The following is a 19865-nucleotide window of genomic DNA, read 5'->3' on the forward strand; positions in this document are numbered from 1 at the left end:
TAATAAGTAATGAGTAACTAAATACTTTTTGGACAGAGTAATTTGGACAGTAATCTAATTACACTATTGAATATGTAATGAGTAACTAGTAATTAATTACTTTTTCAGAGTAACTTACCCAACACTGACATACACACAGGCGCTCCATTAAGCCATGACAAAAGTGAGACAGCATAGAGAGGCAGGAGATATTTACTGAGTGAACACACTCTGCACAGGAGCAGTGCAGTCTGGAGAGAAACCAGCTGCAGGAGAGACATTCTCATTCTTTGATCTGTTTGTCCCGCTGAGGTTTGGATAGGATTACCCCCGGGAACCCCATCAGGACGGTTTGCATTGGAAGAGAAACATCTCAGCCCATTCTGAAAATTTTCAGCCTCTGGCAAAATCTACGTATACACACATATGAAAATATTCCATGAGGCATGTTTCCATAGGTAATGAATACATCTTTGCATAGTAATCTCCCATGGCTTCAGAAGACTTTCTAATCTGCCCAATAAACATCTGAGGCTGGGCCTCTCCTCAAGATGTTGCCATCTGTTGTACATTGTTTTGTTGAATTATCACATCATTTACACCTGATACCTTTAATGCTGGTTTAATAATACAAATATTAAATTAAATAAATAAAAAATCCCCTAAATAACAAAATTATTGTCTTCATCCCTAAAATTGTTCCAAATATTTGACGAACACAGAGAAAGATATTTGGAAGAATGCTTGTAACCAAACAGTTCTTGGCCACCATTGACTAGGAAAAATGGCTCAATAAATGTATTTGTTCTGTTGTTTAGAATGATTACTTTAAGGAGCTAATGCTACCTGATATAATGATTATACAGTCAAGTTAATGCAGTCATATTAAATATCATATTTTGTCATGATTAATCGCATCCAGAATAAAAGTGTACGTTTACATAATATATGTCTGGGTACTGTGTATATTAATTTATAAACACATACACAAATACATACAGTACATGTGTAGGCATTTAGGAAATATTTAAATGTATTTATTTATATTTACCAATAATTATATAAATATAACATATAATTTATTCTTTTTTTTCAGAAATATATGCTTTTATGTGTATGTTTTTAGAGATATGAATTTAATATTATAAAATAACATTTTATGTAAACAAAATTTTTAATTCTGGAAGTCATTAATCATGATTAATCGTTTGGCTTGAACAGAAGCAGTTAATTGACAGATGTTACTGCATGGAACATACTTAGGTAGGCTACTTTAACCTGACAAAATTATTTAGTGTATTACAATAAATACAGAAAATGACTCGTGTGTGTGCAGCATTTAGAGCCAGGACTGGAAATGGACACAGATTCTCTGCTATTTACAACATATTAAAATAAGAAAATCTGCAACATTTATTCAGTCAAGAATCAATTAATAATAATTAGTTTAATCAAGAATAAACATTATTATACAGAATAAACATAAAACAACAATTTGCACAATGCACAATGTTCCTTAAATACATTTGAAATGCAGATGAGTCTTATACCTTCTGTCTCCTGTGAGTCTGCATTGCTAAACTGACCCCAGCTGGCAGCCAGTGGGTGTCCCGTACACATGGCAGAGTCAGTGTCCAGGCGATGTGGGATCATCAGCTTGTAGGAGCACATGACACGGATGCACATGTGATCTCTCACCCCCTCAGACACCAAGAGAGGGAAATTTCTCCCAGCCCCTTTGAAGGTCATGGCATAGAAGGGTCTTGCAACCCATACCGTGTGAAAGTGTGCACGATCAAATCTGCCACTTCCTTATGACCAAACAAGTTCATTTTGTGCACATTATTAGCCTAACTTTACTCCTTTTGTAATGACACATATTATTGCGCCCTACGGTCAAACATTAATATGAAAGTTTTAATAACACATTTTACAGAAATATACAAACACGAGATGGACTGTAAATAAAAGTCGGGCGTGCAAGCAATACATTAGCACGTTATATGCTGAAGGACTATAACTAATACGACCAATAAAGCTCAATGTAGCGCAACATATGTTTTGCGTCGTTGAAGCGTGCGTGCATGTAACATGGAAAGGGGGTGTGTGAGGATAGTGGCAGCGTTTCATGCATCTCCAGTGGACACCTATAAGCGGGATTCACTTGTGTGTGTGTGCGCGTTTGTGTATAAAGAGACCTAACACACACTATCGCACACTTAACATTTGGACACAACATGGCGATGAGCCGCCGAGAGACACGTCGACTCTTCCCCGATTAATGCAAGCACGTTGTGTTTATAGGTAGGGGAACGCGCGTTGCAGGGATATAAGTGAAATTACGCGTAACCACTTAAATCAGAAGCGATTGAATCCGGATTCCATTGTATGTATGTAGCTATAGCGGTCACATAAAGCACACTCTGCTTTACCCGCTGCTGCTGGAAATCAAAAGCTGTACATGGCGGTGGAGAATATCTGGTTCTTCTGTCTACTTTCTCTGGGTTACTGTGGACTATCCGTGCAAGGTAATACCAGCTGTACATAACGTCTGTATTGCGTGTGTTTGTTATGAATGAACGTGTTTCTTTATCTGTCAGGACATGTGAGACTGAGAGAGAAATCTTGCACCTTGCTTGTTGCAGCGCTTTACTTTCTTCTCTTTTCAATTTTCTTTGTGTAATTTAACACTGAAATGAATTAACTTTTTGGAAACGATGAAACCAAATCTGAACCGCACTTTGCCAATAGTATTCTGCGCCCAATCACAGATAGCGGCATTAATAACCATGTTGGAAAGACGACAGTAGCGTTAGATTAACAAAAAAAAATCAAGGCACATGAAGTGGTTATGTTTGCTCAGAGGGGCGGATATAGTTGGGGGTTCTTTAGTTTGGGAATGTAGGACAGGTTCATATCCTCTGGAAGGAGATATTTGGACTTTGAAATAGAGACAAATAGTCAACACACATGAACCAGATAACGCGCTCCTGTTGCCATTAGTTTTTACATGTACTCTGACATTCAAATGAAATCATTGACATAAGAGTTTGCAAAATCAGCGCTTACTAGTGCGTGTGGCTTTGACTGTACAATACCTATGAAATAATTTCATTGATGTCATATATTTCTATGAAATGAATGGCGTGTAAGTGACAATATAGCTCGTGGAAGGATGCAGTTGCCTCAGGGTGGACTCGGTGACTTTAATCCAGTCACATGCGGTGGAGGAAGCAGGAGTGGGACTGGGGAGTGGTCTGGACGATTTATCCACAGACTATACACCTTATTTACATAACAAAGAGCAGCAGCGAAACACATGGGCACCTCCTGGCATCCACCAATGCCCTTACTGTTGTCCGTTGAAAGCAATGGCGAGCGCAGCGGTCAAAACGCGGTGTTTTAGCTGCATACACGCTTTTAAACCCTGTGCTGTAGCAAGAGAGGTTATATATTACAGTTGGGCGGGATTTACTTGTGATCAATTTCAGGAAAAATATACGACGTGCAAACGGGGTAGCTTTACTTAGTCAGAAAGAACAGTCTATCTGTATTTCACTTTTTCTCTGATATTTCTTTCCTACAAAATGTGTTCTTGACAGTTCCTGACAGATTTCTTCTGAAGTCTACACAGGTGCAAGTTTTGACTTTAATCTTAAATTATCGGTGTGCAGGATGTACTGTATGTATGCAGGGCGTTTGACTATATTTGCATGCTACTGTACACCTGTGTAGATAATGCCTGGGTCGTTTCAAGAAATAACTTTCTGTTCCCAATGTAGAAGGTTTGTTTTTGTTCCTGTGTGACTTGGTTAATGATAGACACACTCAGCCTTCAACATTTACCTTTCTGAAGTTTAGTCTCGCCGAAATGCACCTGAAATAGCTAGTCTTTGGGGTTCACTTAAAAAAGTTACAGGCAGGTGTCCTTGCAAAATTAAACTCGGCTGATATTAAAACAAAAAAATGATGTCCTTTCTACTGGGTAGTTTGGGCTTCCCCGAGACTGTGTGACAGCTTTACAGAGAGGAAGAGGAATGTTGTTTGAGTGTGTGTTGTTGTGGGAATTCAGAATGGTAAGGGATGCTGGAGAATGTGGATAATTTGGTCTCTCTCTCTCTCTCTCTCTCTCTCTCTCTCTCTCTTTCTTTTATACTGAAAACAAGCTTTATGGGCATGATTGCAGTACAGTATTGCCAAAGCAATGCTTATTAAAACAATATAAATGTTTACAAATATGCTTACCAATATGACAAGAGGAAAGATAAATTAATGTTTGCATACACACTACTGTAACTGTAACTGTAGATGGTACTCACTAGTAAGGGCAGTCACGAGGCCAGAATTTTGTTTTCGGGGGCTCCTATCTCAGAATGAGGGGGCCAGTGAGGTATCCATATATAGAAGCAATCATAAAGCTCCGGGGTCTGGACATGAAAATGAGGGGGTGTAGCCCGCCCCCCAAGTGTGGTTATGTATTAGGGTTGTAGCAGTTTCTCTCTTTTTCCCACTCTTTAGGTCCGTAAACTAAACGCTTGGATTTTCATGAGGAAAAATCACATAATACCATTCAAATATACATAAACCCCAGTGTACCAGCTGAGCACTGGTGCGTTGTGTTGTGTGCTCTGAGGATGCTCTTAGGGGACGACACTTCTCTGCTTTAAAAGCACCAGCTGATGTTTGCGTCCTCATAGAAAGCCTCCCTCCATGTTATTTAACATGCCACTGTTCCTCTAGTCTGAAGTATGTATGCAGCTTACTGCTTTCAGAGATTCACCAAAAAGAAGAAAACTTGAGGTTAGTTGAGGTCTACTCAGAGATCATGTTTTACATGGTCTTGCACTATAGATCGACCATTGTGGATTTTGCAGATGGCAATATCTAAGGTGGGGAAACGGACAGATTTTGAAAATCAATAGTGTTAAACACCTATGTTGAGCTTTGAACGCTTATCCCATTCACTAAAGGAATAGTTCACCTTCAATATGAAAATTCTATTTACATGCACTCTTGTCATTTCAAACCTGTGTGACTGTCTTTCTTCTGCACAACACAATATAACATATTTTATAAAAATGTTTGTAATAGAAAACCGTTGGTCCCCATTGACTTGCATTGGTTTTGTGTCCATAAAACAGAAGTAAACGGGGAGCAGAGGTTTTGGTTACCAACATTTTTCAAAATATCTTGTTTTGTGAAGGAAAGAAAATCAACTTCCATGAGTTGCAGCAATGGAAGAGCACAGAGAAAAAACAACTGTCAGTGTTGATTTTTGCAGATAACCAATCTACTATCTGAAACCAATTAATCAATGTATTTATCAGTGTACTGTACCTCATATCTGTGACGTGGCCACACAAGCATTATGCTCGAACCTGTGAGTCCACCTTGTGTTAATCAAACCTTTAATCACAGCCTGTACCACTGAAGGGAAAGTGTTAATCTTTTGTGCTTCATAGCCTTCACTAGATGTGCTGTGTAATCTTTCTGTAGCACCGCTGCAGCACTTCTGCCGTTACCTCCATTAAGCATCACTTCATGACCTCGTTTTGCCTCGTCATTACCAAGTCTTAATATTGTTTTATTCCTCTATGAGTGATGACCGAATTTGCAGTAATTACACAAACTGCAGACTGAAGAATAAGCTTTTGAAATCACTATTTATAATAACACAAGTCCGTACTCAGATTGTGCATATAGTGACATTCATACAGTTCTCTCTTCTAATGTTTTGATTCACACGTATGGCAAAGTCATTGTTGTGTTTAAATAATGATAGTGATTTTGTAGCTTCATAGTTTTAAACATTTCATAAAATATTCAAAGGATTCAAAATCAAAAGATTTTTTACTTTTTCAGTATTAAAGAAGGGCGGGACAGTACCACACATCATTCTCTGCTCCTTTATATCCATCTAGGGCTTGCCAGTGCTGAAAAATTATCTTCACAAATCAGTCATCACAACAGATCTGACATGTATATAAACACAATGAAAATGTGATTTAAATATCATGTCATGAATTGTTTTTTTCCTTATTTAATTTTCTTTCTACAGTCGGTTGAAGCTGGTTCAGTTGAATATGATAGTTCATATGTTCATCATTGATGTTCTTTTTTGTATTACTTGGTTTATTTTTTGTTAGGGCTATGCGGATAAATCGAAAAGAAACCGCGCGTGAGTTGGCGGTTGGCGGTTTATGCAAAGTTTGTCAGTGAAATACTGTTAATTGCAGCTAAATCCGAAAACCAGAGGGCGCTCTCGCACAGAAACTCAAATGCTCCATAGAAGAAGTACCACACATATAACGCATATATCTGCATCTGTCATCTTTCTATCACTGTTTTTCAAGCCTCCTCAGGTATTTTCATGATTATAAAGTATATTTATAAGGATAATGTTTGACGGGTGTTAATGTTTTAAATGCATGTTTTAAGCAAATCAAACGCTTGGTGCTTTCACATGATGAAGCATTTCCTACAGATCACAGAGCCGTGCTTCTTGAACAAGCTGCACATAAAACACAATCGCATAGCCACGATTTAATCATGATTTGAATGGGAATTGCGACTAATCGAGCAGCCCATCTTTTGGGTTTGAGTCTTTGTGGTTGTTTAGAAATTCATTTAAGCCTCCATGTAATTTGCTGTTGCTGGTAAGTGGTGAGGTGAATCATTTTTAGTAGAAGGAAATGTGGCTCGCACAAGGAAATTATTCATTATCCTACTTCCTGTCAGTCTTTACAAAGGTCTTCCGCAGGTTGACCCTCGAAATGGTTGACAGAACTCTTCATTGATCTTTTTAATGTGTTTTATGTTTTAACTAGTGACACTTGACAGTATTTGAGTTTGTGCCAAATAAAATGGTTGCAAATGTGTTATATAATTGATATTTTTTTCATCACATGCCAAAAGTTCAATAGGAATCCCCAAAAAAATGTATGGAGTCAATATAGGCCTAAACAAAGCTGATAGTAGTTCTCAGTGTTCTGTGTTGCAATGGCTATTTGAATTTTAGCATTTGTACACATGGACTTCAGGGATACAGTGACCTGGATAACAGCTGTTAAAAACTATCAACATGTGACTCGACCAGAGATGGGTCCCTCAGAAGGGTCAAATGGCGATGGGGATGAAAAGATGGACATAAAGCAAGACATAGGAGCAAGAACACTAAGTAGCGTTAATGGATACTTCGAAGTATTGCCCATGTAAATCATCATAAGCAAAGGTTTGATTTTAAATTTGTTCTCTTATGAAACATGTGGGCCACAAATTATAGATGACTATTTAACATTTCAAATGTTAATGCAATTAGTCATGCTCCTTGCCTTTTGTATGTAAATTATGTAATGAAGTATTTTCATGTTATCAAAGCAATTATAGATTGAAGTACCGCCTCATCTGTGACTACAGGCAATGTATCTTGACAGACCACACTTGCTAAGAAAAGTCAGTGCAGAATACATTTTTGCATTAAAAAGGGAAGACAAAATTATATAGTTTAGACACAAAATTAAGAGACCATTCCAAATTTTAATTTAATCTTCATTCCTAGATGTATTGTGGTCATTCCAGTCCAGTGTCTGTTAAATTTCAACAATATAAAACCTCAGTAGTCACATAAAGTCCAAATGAAAGACTGACAGCATGACAAGACACATGAAAACTGTGTTAAATCTATGTTATCACATAAAAGGATAATGTTTAAACTTTTCTTAAATACATGTAGAAATGTTACTGTCATGTTGCTTCAAAGTGAAATGTCTGAAAAACAGTGTTGAATAACTTTGTTATTTTAACCTGTTTCTCAAGTTTACATTTTCTTAAAATAAATGCAAATATAAACAATATATTTATTTTAAGTTTGGGAGAATAGAGTGGAAATATTATTAGTAGCTCACAGAATTAAACAAATTTAACACATTTACCTAAACACAGCTATAAATAGTAAATTCAGATTTTTTCTGCTGCTGAATGGAAGACATGGGGCTTTTTTATGCAAAATTTAAATTAAAGAAGATTTTTTAATGCAGATGTTTTAAGATATTTTTCCTGATTTTAATTTTGTTAGAACAAAATCTTGCCCGGTAGTTTAAGGGGTTTGGTCTTTTTCATTCAAGTAGACAGAGTTGTATTATCCTGACTGGAAATAGCTGTTCAAGTGCGTTCCCATTATAGCCACCAAGTGGATGGATTTGTCCTTAAGGGACTTTAATGAAAAGCAGATCTCTTACCGATTAAAAACTTGATTGCAAAATGGATTGTTGCGGTCTCTAGGCCAGCAATAGATTCATTTTCAGCAATATGGAAATAAAACAAACAGCACATTGACTCCTAAAGCTACTTTCTCTAATGTCTTTTTAATGTGTTTGCTAGTCTGCCACAATAATGAGACGTCTTTGAATTACCTTCATTCAAAGCTTTTCTCACTATATTTTATATGCGCTTTCTTGGGATTTTAAAAATCAGAAATTTATTTTTAACCAAGCTTGTCATATTTAAGGTGTACAGTTAAACTTTAATGCATCGTTGCATTCTAGGGTGACCACCACCCAACAAACCTAATGAGAGACAGGTAAGCAGTTTGTATGGGACAATGTGGGACTGTGTCGCGCAAAACCGAGTTATATTATTCAATACAAATTTCAATTTAGGGTTCACTGTCTCTTTAAATTTCGAGCAGAGATCATATGCGGAGTAATCATTTTGTACACTTTGAAGATCTTCTCAAAAAGAGAAAACTAAAGGAACCACAAATAATAAAAAATGTTTCGCTTTAAAATGCATTATTGTTAAATAATGGAATTCATGATTTGCAATACGTTTTTATTTGAACACGATAACCACAACCTAAAGGCTAAACATAGTTTCAAAGCCACACAGTTTACAATGTTTTAGTTTCTTTTTATCCGGCAAGTTGACATAATAGGATCGCCACCCGATCTACTGACAGATGTCACAGCCTCTATGAATGAATCACTGCCGTTTCCTCATACATTGGATAAAACTCTATCTATAAATATTGTTGCAATTGCATTAAAGGTTGAATGACCTTAGATTTTTTTGAGGTCGCCTTTAATGTGATAAATGTTGCATTGACGCTGAATAGTTGACATACAAATGCAGCACATCAGTAACACATCATCTAATTTCTGAAACATTTTTATTTATTCTGTTGCTTTCATGTTTTATTAAATGGGGTACAAGTAAAAAATCGCCTATAATATTAAAAAGATCTGCATAAAGAACTAGACACAGCATTGTCTGCTGGATCGTAAGTAAACGCAACCACCATATTGGTGAGGGCAAAAACCGACAATATTGTTTCCATTTCTCAACTAATTTCAATACTTTTCTGTTTACATGGAGTACAGAAACGGGCTCCAGTTAAAGATGGTTAGACTTGAAAATGTATTGTCATACGGAACTTTTAAAACTCAGGCTTGTCAAGCAATCGTTTAAGCTTAATATTTGTTATATGTGAAATCATTTAAGGTAGATCAGAACACAGCTCATTCACTTTAAAATCATGGGAACAATCAAAACAATTTGTCTTTACTATATGACTATATTGTCATGATTCCGCTATCATGTCATGTTTATTCTTGTTCTTGCAGCGGAGTCATGGCATAGCCTAGGGTTTTGTGTGAGAAGGACATGGCATGGCTTAGATATTGTCTGTCATGCGCTTTCTCGTGTCTCGTCTAGGGCCCCGCCCCTCTCGTTCCTCGTTAGTTTCCCTTCAGTGTTTTATTACCCACACCTGCCTATTGTTAATTATCCTTTGTTCGTCTCCCTATTTAATGCCTTTGTATTCTATGTCCTTTGCTTGTTTGTTCTTGTACATCGTTGTACCGGTATGCTCTTTGGAACTGCTCAATTGAGGATTTGTCCCTATGCTGTGTCACAGCGTTCTGCTCCAGCATTCTGTTCCTGTTTATCATCCTTTTTGATTTTTGTTACAGCTTGTTACCCTCCGTGAGTTTTTCGTTCCTGTTTTGCTGTCTTTGTTATCCCCTGTATTGTACCCCATTGTGGGTTTTTGTTTTCTGTTTTTGTTCCATTTTATTAAAGTATCTTGTCACTGCCTGCATTTGGGTTCTCTCACCATACGTTTCGTGAAATAAATATACTGCTATTTCAAACTTATGTTTTAGATGCGAATAAACAAACGGACAACCCTTTCTGCGGATTCTGTTTCCTGAAGTTCACTATTTGAGCACACCACTTCCACACAGGCACAGTGCATCACATACAGGGATTTTACAAGCTACCATAATGCATGTTATAGCTGTGCATGAACAATACACTACATTTCCTCCCCCGTAGATTTTTGACAAACTTTTTGAACACTAGATTAGATTAGAATGTTTGTATTAAGTAACCTTAATCGGTCCACAATTAGAGATCTAATCTGTTAGGTTCCTTACTCAACCGAAGTGGATACGTTCATTCAGGACCAACAACTGTCCTTGTTTCTATTGGGCTGTGTGGTTGAGGAGTATTTAGATGAGCCTCATTACCAGCATCAGGAACAAAATCATCGACCTTCGAACTGCCCATGAAATCGCATGCCCTTTCACACATCGATCTCTGACTTTCACTTGGTATGTGAGAGGTCCGTGCTTGAACAGAATTACACCTGGGAGCCAAACACGATGTGGATCCCTTTCGCTGCGCATCAGGACCTTCTGTCCAATTTCGAAAGATCATAGTTTCCTGAATGGTGTGTCATGAGCCTTCTTTTGTTGCATTTGATGTTTGAGAACTACAACAGAGGTATCAGGCTTTAGGAGTGTGAGACAGGAACAAGGCTGTCTTTTCAGGAACAGTTCAGTAGGCGTTCGTTCTGTTACAGTGTGAGTAGTTTTTCGATAGGTTAAAAGAAAACGGACTAGGCGTAATTGGAGTTATACTGCCTGCCCACGCAGCTGTGCCCATGTCTTCTTGAATGTTTGAAAAAAAAACACTCGGCTTGTTCGTTTTTTAGAAGGGTGATATGGAGGTGACAGAATGTGGTGTACCCCATCAGTTCTCAGGAAACCCTCAAACTCCCTGCAGGTAAATGGTGGACCGTTATCCGATACCAGTTTTTTTGGAAGTCCATAGGCAGCTCAGATTGTCTTTTCAGCATTGGTCAGTTGAGTGAAGACGATTTCGACCCATTTCGAATGAACATCAACAATCACTAAGTGTTGCTTATCAATTTTGGTGTAATCAATGTGAATACGTTCCCAGGGTGTGGTGGTCCATGACCATATGGTTGTTTTCGCTCTACTTCACATGGAGCACACGTACTCACTGGAGGAAGTCCTGGATGTCTTTATCGAGACCTGGCCACCATAGATATCCTCTGGCCAGCATTTTCATTCTCACCACTCCCAGGTTACCTTCACGAAGTTTGGACAAAAGTCTTTCTCAATAGCTTGGATGAATTGTCACTCTTGAGCCCCTAAGCATGCAGCCTTGGTCTGTTGAGAGCTGGTCCTTCCTTACAAGGAATGGTTTTAGACCTTCATCCGTCACATTACTCAGCCATCGAGACAACGTCAGATTCAATACCTTGAATTTTTCCTGGTTTCCATGGCAATATCTTTTGCACTGATTGGCAATTCATACATGAATGAGACTTGAAACACCATCTCCTCTGTCCCCTCTTTGCTCACACAGTAATCTGGATGGAGCATCTGCATTGGCATGATCGGAAGATCTTCTGTACTCAATAACACAGTCATAGACTAATAAGGTCAAACCCCATCGTTTCTTACGAAGAGCGGCCAGTGTAGGAATGGCAGATTTTGGACCAAGGGTAGCTAAAAGGGGCTTGTGATCAGTCAGCAGATGGAATTTCCGGCAAAACAAATACTTGTGAAACTTTTTCACTCCGAAGACTATGCTCAGGGTTTCTTTCTCAATCTGTGCATAGTTTTCCTCACTCACAGACAACGTTCTCGACGCCAACGCAATGGGGCGTTCCTCTCCTGGATGTAACATGTGAGATAACTGCGCCGATGCCATAGGGTGAAGCATCACAGGCCGTTGCAAGATGTGGTAAGAACTTTCCATAGTAGTTCATAAATCCCAGAAAAGAGCGCAGCTCTGTGACATTTTCTGGTGCAGCGGCCATTGCGGCGTCTAGTATACAGCTGGGAAAATAAGTATTTGACACATCAGCATTTTTATCAGTAAGGGGATTTCTAAGTGGGCTATTGACACAATATTTCCACCAGATGTAGCCATCAAGCCAAATATTAAATTCATACAAAGAAATCAGAACATTTAAGTATACAAGTTCAGTCATAAGAAATAAAGTGAAATGACACAGGGAATAAGTATTGAACACATGAAGGTAACAAGGTGCAAAATGGCATAGAAAGCCAGGATATCACCTGAAATCTGTCAGTATGGAGAGAGAAACCCTGCCTCCTATCAGTACTAATTGATTACCACTGTTTTAGTCCTAATTGATGGCCTATAAAGACTTCTTATTACCTAGGAGGCACACAGGAAAGACTTCATTATGGGTAAAAGCAAAGAACTCTCTGTAGATCTTCGTAATCTTATCGTTGAAAAGCATTTTGATGGGAATGGTTATAAGCGCATTTCCAGAATGTTCCTGTGAGCACTGTAGGGGCCAATATCCGGAAATTGAAAGAGCATCAGTTCACCATAAACCGGCCATGATCAGGTGCTTCAAATAAGATCCCTGTCCGAGGAGTCCAAAGAATAATCAGGAGAGTTCTCCAAGAGCCAAGAACCACTCGGGCAGGACTTCAGGAATACTTTGCATCAGCAGGTACTGTTGTTTCAAAGAAAACTATAAGCAATGCACTGAACTGCCATGGCATCCATGCATGCTCACCAGGCAAGACTCCATTGCTAAACAAAAAGCATGTTGAGGCTCAGTTAAAGTTTGCGAAAGAGCATTTGGAGAAGCCTGTGGATTATTGGGAGACTATTGTATGGTCAGATGAAAGCAAAATTGAACTTTTTGGTATTCATTCAAAACACCATGTTTGGAGAAGAAATGGCACTGCCCTCCACCCCAAGAACACCATACCTACAGTTAAGTTTGGGGGTGGAAGCATCATGTTTTGGGGTTGCTTTTCAGCAAGGGGTACTGGCAGACCTCATATTATTGAAGGCAGGATGAATGGAGAAATGTACTCGGACATTCTCGATAAAAATCTGCTGCCATATACCAGAAAGCTGAAAATGAAAAGAGGGTGGACATTTCAGCAAGACAATGATCCCAAACACAAGGCCAAGGACACAATGAAGTGGTGTCAAAGAAAGAAAATCAAGCTGCTTGAATGGCCCAGTCAATCACCTGACCTAAATCCCGTAGAAAATCTATGGAGAGAACTGAAGATCAAAGTTCATAAAAGAGGCCCAAGGAACCTTCAAGATTTAAAGACCATTTGTGTGGAAGAATGGGCCAGAATCACTCCTGAGCAATGCAGACGACTGGTCTCTCCATACAAGAGGCATCTAGAAGCTGTAATCACCAAAAAAGGCTTTTTTGTACAAAGTATTAAAGTGTTTTCAATACTTATTCCCTGTGCCATTTCACTTTATTTATTATGACTGAACTTGTATACTTAAATGTTCTGATTTCTTTGTATGAATTCAATATTTGGCTTGAAGGCTACATCTGGTGGAAATTTTGTGTCAATAGCCCACTTACCAGAAATCCCCTTACTGATAAAAATGCTGATATGTCACATACAAATTTTCCCTGCTGTATATATATATATCTATACATGGCACAGTTAGCCGTCTTCTTAAAGATACCGTGTAAAAAAGTCACATGATCCGCGACTAGTCAACATCACCAGAGCATTAATGTCGACTAATTCGTGCAACCCCTAGTTTGTTTAGTTTAAAAGTGAAATTAACACCTGCGCATGCTCCTTCTCCTGATCTCATTTAGCGGTGCCGCGTGCTTTTCCGTGAGAGTGGTCCAATAAGGGACCAAGAAAAGTTGTTGTGAAACAGTTTTAATTTGTTCGAAAAAAACTTTACGAAACGTGTTCGATCGTGCGGGGAGCATAGGAACAAAGCACGTTTAACATTGTAAATAAGTCAGAATGCATGACACATCATTGCAGGGCCGCTTTAATGTTAGAAAAGATGGCCAGTTCATAGTCTCAGTAACACATCTGGCGCTTGGTGCGAGCTCGTATCCCATGTTTACCATAGCGCTCTTTGTATGTGCACTGATCAATAATTTCACCCACTCATTTCATTTGCCACGGTTAAACGTTGTTATGTTAGAAAGATGGCCAGTACAGAGTCTCCGCAGCAGTTCTCATGTTTAATGCACGCGTTTCTGTCTTTATGTGCGCTGATGAATGATTTCATCCACTCATCTCATTCGCTCCGGTTAGGTTGATGTTTGAAATGATGCTGGTGCAGGTAAAGTCTCTGCATCATTTCTCATATGCTTACCATAACACTCTATGTTTGTGCGCTGATGAATGAATGAGTCCCTGCAAAAGTTTTTGTGTTTGAAGTTTGCGTCTCTGTCTATATGATCACTGATTATATGTGAATAAAAGCCAAATAATTTTTTTTATCATATAAATGTAGGCTATTAACATTAATGAGCAATGAATGAGCAATACATTTGTTCAAGTATTTATTAAACTACTTAATATCTTTATTAATCTCTCAGTTATTTATGTAAGCTCTGGTCCATTAAAACAGACAAATACAACTTTATTTTAAAAATTAAATATATTAGTAAAATTTACAGTAGATTAACAATTAGTAAATAATGTAAATATACCACATTGTCTAGTCTTGTTCAATTTAACTTTAAATAAAAGTAATGTATGTAGGGCCTTATTGTTATGGTAGTTTTATCCCCGTAGTATCGAAAGTGGTATCGAATATCAATACTTTTTTAGGGATTGAATCGAAGTTAGAAATTCCAGTATTGTGACAACACTACTTTGCACACATATATGTGTAGTTCATCATGTATGTATGATTTAGTTGCTGTGATATGTCAGTATCTATTGAAAGAAAGTCATGAGTTGGAAGTCAAGCATTGAGACGTGCGATCGTGTTATGTGTTTACTGTATGATGCTACTGTTGCAGAATTAGCAATGAAGCTCATCAGTGTCATTCTGTGCAAGTTCACAACAGAGCAGTTTGTAAAAGAAACAGTGGATCAATGGGGTTTGCTTTGAGGCTTTAGATAATTGAGTTGATTTTTTGAAAGCTAATGATTTGCTTGATTGTGATGTTTGAATTTTTTAATATTTGGGTCGGGGTGTCAAAATATACTGATTTTTTATAACTGTAATAGTTATACAGCCACAGAAAAAAATAAAAGACCATTTCAGAGGTATTTATGTATGTGTTTAGGTAAAATTATAATTTTAGTTTAATTCTGTGAACTAATAACAATATTTTTATCCAATTTCAGATACAAATATTGTTTCTATTTGCAGAAAATACCAACACTATAGAAACAGGTCAAAATAACAGAAAGGATGCTCTGTATTTTTTTCTCAAATACTGCACAGAAAACAGGTTCATATTCACTCTTAAGCAATACAACACTAATATTTGGAATATACAGGAATACAGGGGAAAAAATTATATGCTAACCTCGATTTTTATCACAGTTTTCAGGTGTCCTGTCATGTTTTCAGTCATTCATATTGCTGTGGATGATTTTGTTGAAATTCAATGAACCCTGGACTGGATACAGCTACATCTAATACATCTAGAAATGCTGATCTGCAATGAAAATTTGGAGCAGTCTCTTATTTTTTCCACTCCTAAATATTATGTAGGCTTTTATACTAGTGTTTTATTTATTTTGTGACAGCACACAAAAAGTTAATTACAGCCACAGAAAAAAATATGAGATTTCAAAATCGGTTTATTAATCTGTTTTGTTTTTAAATTGACTACTTATAGCTATATGTTTAGGTAAAATGATTTGTTTCATTCTGAGAACTACGAACAATATTCAAAAAAATATCTTGTTTGCATTGCATTGATTTGCAGAAAATGAAAACATAACAGAACATATGTCTGTATATAATTATTAGTATATGTACTGTGTATATGTATATATACAGTATATTGTTAATAGTCCTAAAATGCCCATGTCAAAGAAGCAAAGACATCTATGGTACAAGACTAAAAGTGAATACGAGTAATGATCAGAATGTGGGAAATTGCGAGGGCGGGTCTGTTTATGTATAGTAAATCGGCGCACTCATGTATGCGTCAGTGCATGCATCTGTGAGAGAGCGTGTGAAGCGGGGTCTATTCCTCATAATGACGCTGGTTGGGTAAACAGTCATACGATCGCATTCCTTCCATTCCATGCTTCTGTCCACTCAGTCACATGACCGCAAAGGAGGGCTCAAAGTCGGGCGAGGCATGCCTCAGGACGAGTAGCACGGAGGAAGATTAAGAATGCGGACACACACCAACATCCAAACCACTTACAAGGATTTTTCTGTTTATTAAAAGAAGTATTAAACATGTCAGGAAAAGACTGCAATAAAATTCTTAGATGGCAAAGAGGCATTTCGGATAAGAGCAGAAACATTAAAGGTTTATAACCTTGCAGTTTCACCAGATAAATGTCTTTCTGTACATAACTTGATATTTTTCAGCTAGGTGCATTAAATGGCTGTCTGTATTCACCCTTTTGTTCACCTTGAATAGTCTTTTAAGGTTTGACTTTCTAAAAGACTTTTCACCTTGAAAAATATATGGTTCAAAACAAGCCACACTTTTTAAACAAGTATTTTTGTATACTTTGTTGGTTTTCATACGCTTCTGTGGATGTACTGTATGTTGTAATTGCCCATTAGCTGAACCTGTATTGAGCCAAGGTTGGGCCTGCGTCTGCCATACTCCAGTGTTTTGGACTTTGAGGGCCTCTTAAAAGCCCATAAAAACACAGTGCTGTTTCTATCTACACACACCACGGGTCCCCTTACCTGGAATTCACCATGTTGTTTCTACAGCCCTAAACGGACAATCTGCTCTAGGACGTGTTAAGTAAATACATAATCTCCATTTTGTCCATAATCTCCGAAAATGTCACATTTTAGTGTTGAGTCAGCCTCCATAGTGCTTCATAAGGGTATGGTGAAGAGAGCCATTGGTTGCATTTCGCAAATTTTACTGACAGGACCATTTATGTTTACTTCCTAATGATACACAATTGTCATGGCTCTTTTTCTTGTTATCATTATATGTTCCAATATAGACGGTCCTGTCCTGATCTCTTCTCTGCTTTTGATCTACTGTAGCTGCTCAATATTTGCCTCTGCATAATTCCCAGTAGATTATATGCAGGGACAGATAACATCAAAACAAACTTCCGCAACTGGTGTGACTGTTACTCCTTATCACACAGATACCGCAACACCTATTACAATGAAAGTGTGTTTGCCAGGGAGATGGTAGTGCTAATGCCGTTTGGAGCTCAGACTTTCCCGTGGTTAATCAATGAGCAAGTGAGTAATTTATTTTCAGTCTGTGGTAAAATAATTTGATGTTTCTGTTCCAAAACATTTTTCCACCTAATAAAAGTTGTTTGCTTTTTACTTTGTAAAAGCTCCTTTTCCTTTTTCATTAAAGCACACAGCGATCAATGTTATGGCGGTTTTGCACAACTGCTCTTTAAGTTTATTTAAACAGACTGTTTGGCTGTGAGATTTGGCTGTCAGCATCAGAATTCGTGCCCTTTTGAATAACGTTAGACATCTCCTCATCTCACCACACACATTTATTTATCAGGGCTCATTCAACAAGCCTTCATTTAAAAAGTTCTTATGACCGTATTCATTCCTACCACAGGAAGATTTGACTGGAGAACTGTAATTTAATTGTTCCCATAATTCCCCAGAGCATTGTGGGTATTTTTCCAGTGTATTGTAATCTGTTGTATAATATTCCTGTGAAGTTGGCCCGCAGAACCTTGACTTGTTAAATTGTTCTTCAGAATACAGCCTATTCTTCACTCTTAAAAACAATCATAAACCAATAAAAATATTCAGTCAAGGGTTCTTTTAAAAAAAACATGTCTTTCTTAATTGTCTGAAGAACCCCTTTCCACTACAAAGAACTGTTTGTGAAACAACAAAACTTTTATTTGGGAACCATTAAGTCAAAAGACATGAACACTATTTTATTTTATTAGTCCTGAGGTATTCCAGCTGCTTTGGGTTTACAGAGGACTGGCCAAGTTTTTGACTTTTATTTAAAAATCCTATAATGGCATGGATTTTCTAATGTGTGACAGGAGTTATGCAGAATCGATACATTCATATTCAAATCATGTACAACTCTAATATGTAGTAATGACAAGTGATCTGAAAAAGGCAAAAGGTGTCTGAAACTGTCTGAAAAGAGCCTGGTTGAGGTTGTGAATTGCAACCGGCTCACTCCAACCCTCTCTTTTCAAAGCACTACGATGGCTGACATAGAACAAACAAAGATGTTGTCACTAAAGGTCAACCGATATGCGTTTTTCAGCGCCGATGTCGATTATTACAGGTCAAGTAGACCGATAACCGATATTTTGAACCTATATACAATATATGTCAGGTGTAAATATGAAAAATATGTTTAAAATTAAGAATAACAAGAGCTTTGACAAAAACTTTGCACAAAAACCATGGTTACTACACATTTACTATAGTAAGACCATTGTACACAGTAAACGAAGTAAATTGCTGTTTTGTAGTGCCATTGTTTGGGGCTTGCGCGGATCATGTGACATAGACCGCTCTGCGCAAGGATGTGATCTCATAACAAGCTCTGAAGGGAGAAGCTGCACATGTCTTTACTTTCATACATAGTATATAATGTAATATTAAATATTAATTTAAATTAGACACTTGAAGCTTTCTTCAGACATACGCTTTACGTTTCTATGATGAGTTACGTTATTCGCTGTGTTTTAAAACTGTTTAAATGACGCTTTTCAGAAATGAGTACACACATATAGTAGTAGACCAATCACACTTTCGAATCATGTATTAGTCTTATTTGTATGACTCAAATATCTGCCGTATATAAGTCTTTCTGCGCAGTAATAACAAAATATGTGGCTGCACGTTAAGGAATAAGGAAAAACCCTTATTACACAGATCTGAAGACTCTCACTGAAGACAAACGACTGTGCTTACGTGTATTCGTGCCAAGACGGACATTACAAAGTGTGTGTCTGAAGATTTATGCGTAATAAGTTGCGGTTGCGATCAGTTTGAGTGGCTGTGTCCCGTGGACTCCACGAGGAGTTCGTAAGGGTACTTGAGAAGGCCGTAAGCCTTCTTGTAAGTCTCTTCTCAATGCCCCGATCACTACCTCCGGCCTCTTTAGTCACGTCATGGAGTAGGGAGTAGACACTTCGGGGAGGCGCAAAAGCGCGCCAAGGCCATGAGTCACGCGCTCTTATCAACCGTCTCCGAGAGCCCGTTCTTCATCCACGCATCACTCCACGCAGAGATCGGCCAAACGGCGGAGCGTCATCGGCTGCCAAGCCGTCGACCTGACGGACCTGTGAAGAGGAGGAGATTGTTTGTGAGCATGCCAGTGGCCCCCAAACACCGCTGTTTTTCATCAGTTTTCCCCAGAGGTTGCGGGCGAATTTTGCAATGTTGTAAATGTTTGTGTGAATGCAATTAAAACACATACCTGTTCACAAGAGGGGCTCTTTCCCCCTCACCCAGGCAATGCTGCGTTTCTTGCCCTGCCACGACTCAGGGGGCCACTAACCTCACTGGGCCAGCTTGCTTCCTCTCATTGGCTACTAAATGTGGTAGAAAACGGGTACTCCCTGCAGTTCAGACGCAGACCTCCCCGCTTCAGCGGTGTGGTTCCTTCGCTTACGTCA

At 38.2% G+C, this 19865-nt stretch overlaps 1 protein-coding gene across 1 annotated transcript in view; it reads left to right on the forward strand.

The window, feature by feature from the left end:
• Positions 1–2233: 2233 nt before the first annotated feature.
• Positions 2234–19865, forward strand: part of igdcc4 (immunoglobulin superfamily, DCC subclass, member 4) — a 63897-nt gene continuing 46265 nt past the window's right edge. The window contains exon 1 of the mRNA XM_056758258.1: positions 2234–2507. Coding sequence (XP_056614236.1) covers positions 2441–2507 — 67 coding nt within the window. The 5' untranslated portion in view covers positions 2234–2440. The remainder of the gene's footprint in view (positions 2508–19865) is intronic.

This window comes from Triplophysa dalaica, chromosome 1 (genome assembly GCF_015846415.1).
Source record: "Triplophysa dalaica isolate WHDGS20190420 chromosome 1, ASM1584641v1, whole genome shotgun sequence".
Lineage (NCBI taxonomy): Eukaryota > Metazoa > Chordata > Actinopteri > Cypriniformes > Nemacheilidae > Triplophysa > Triplophysa dalaica.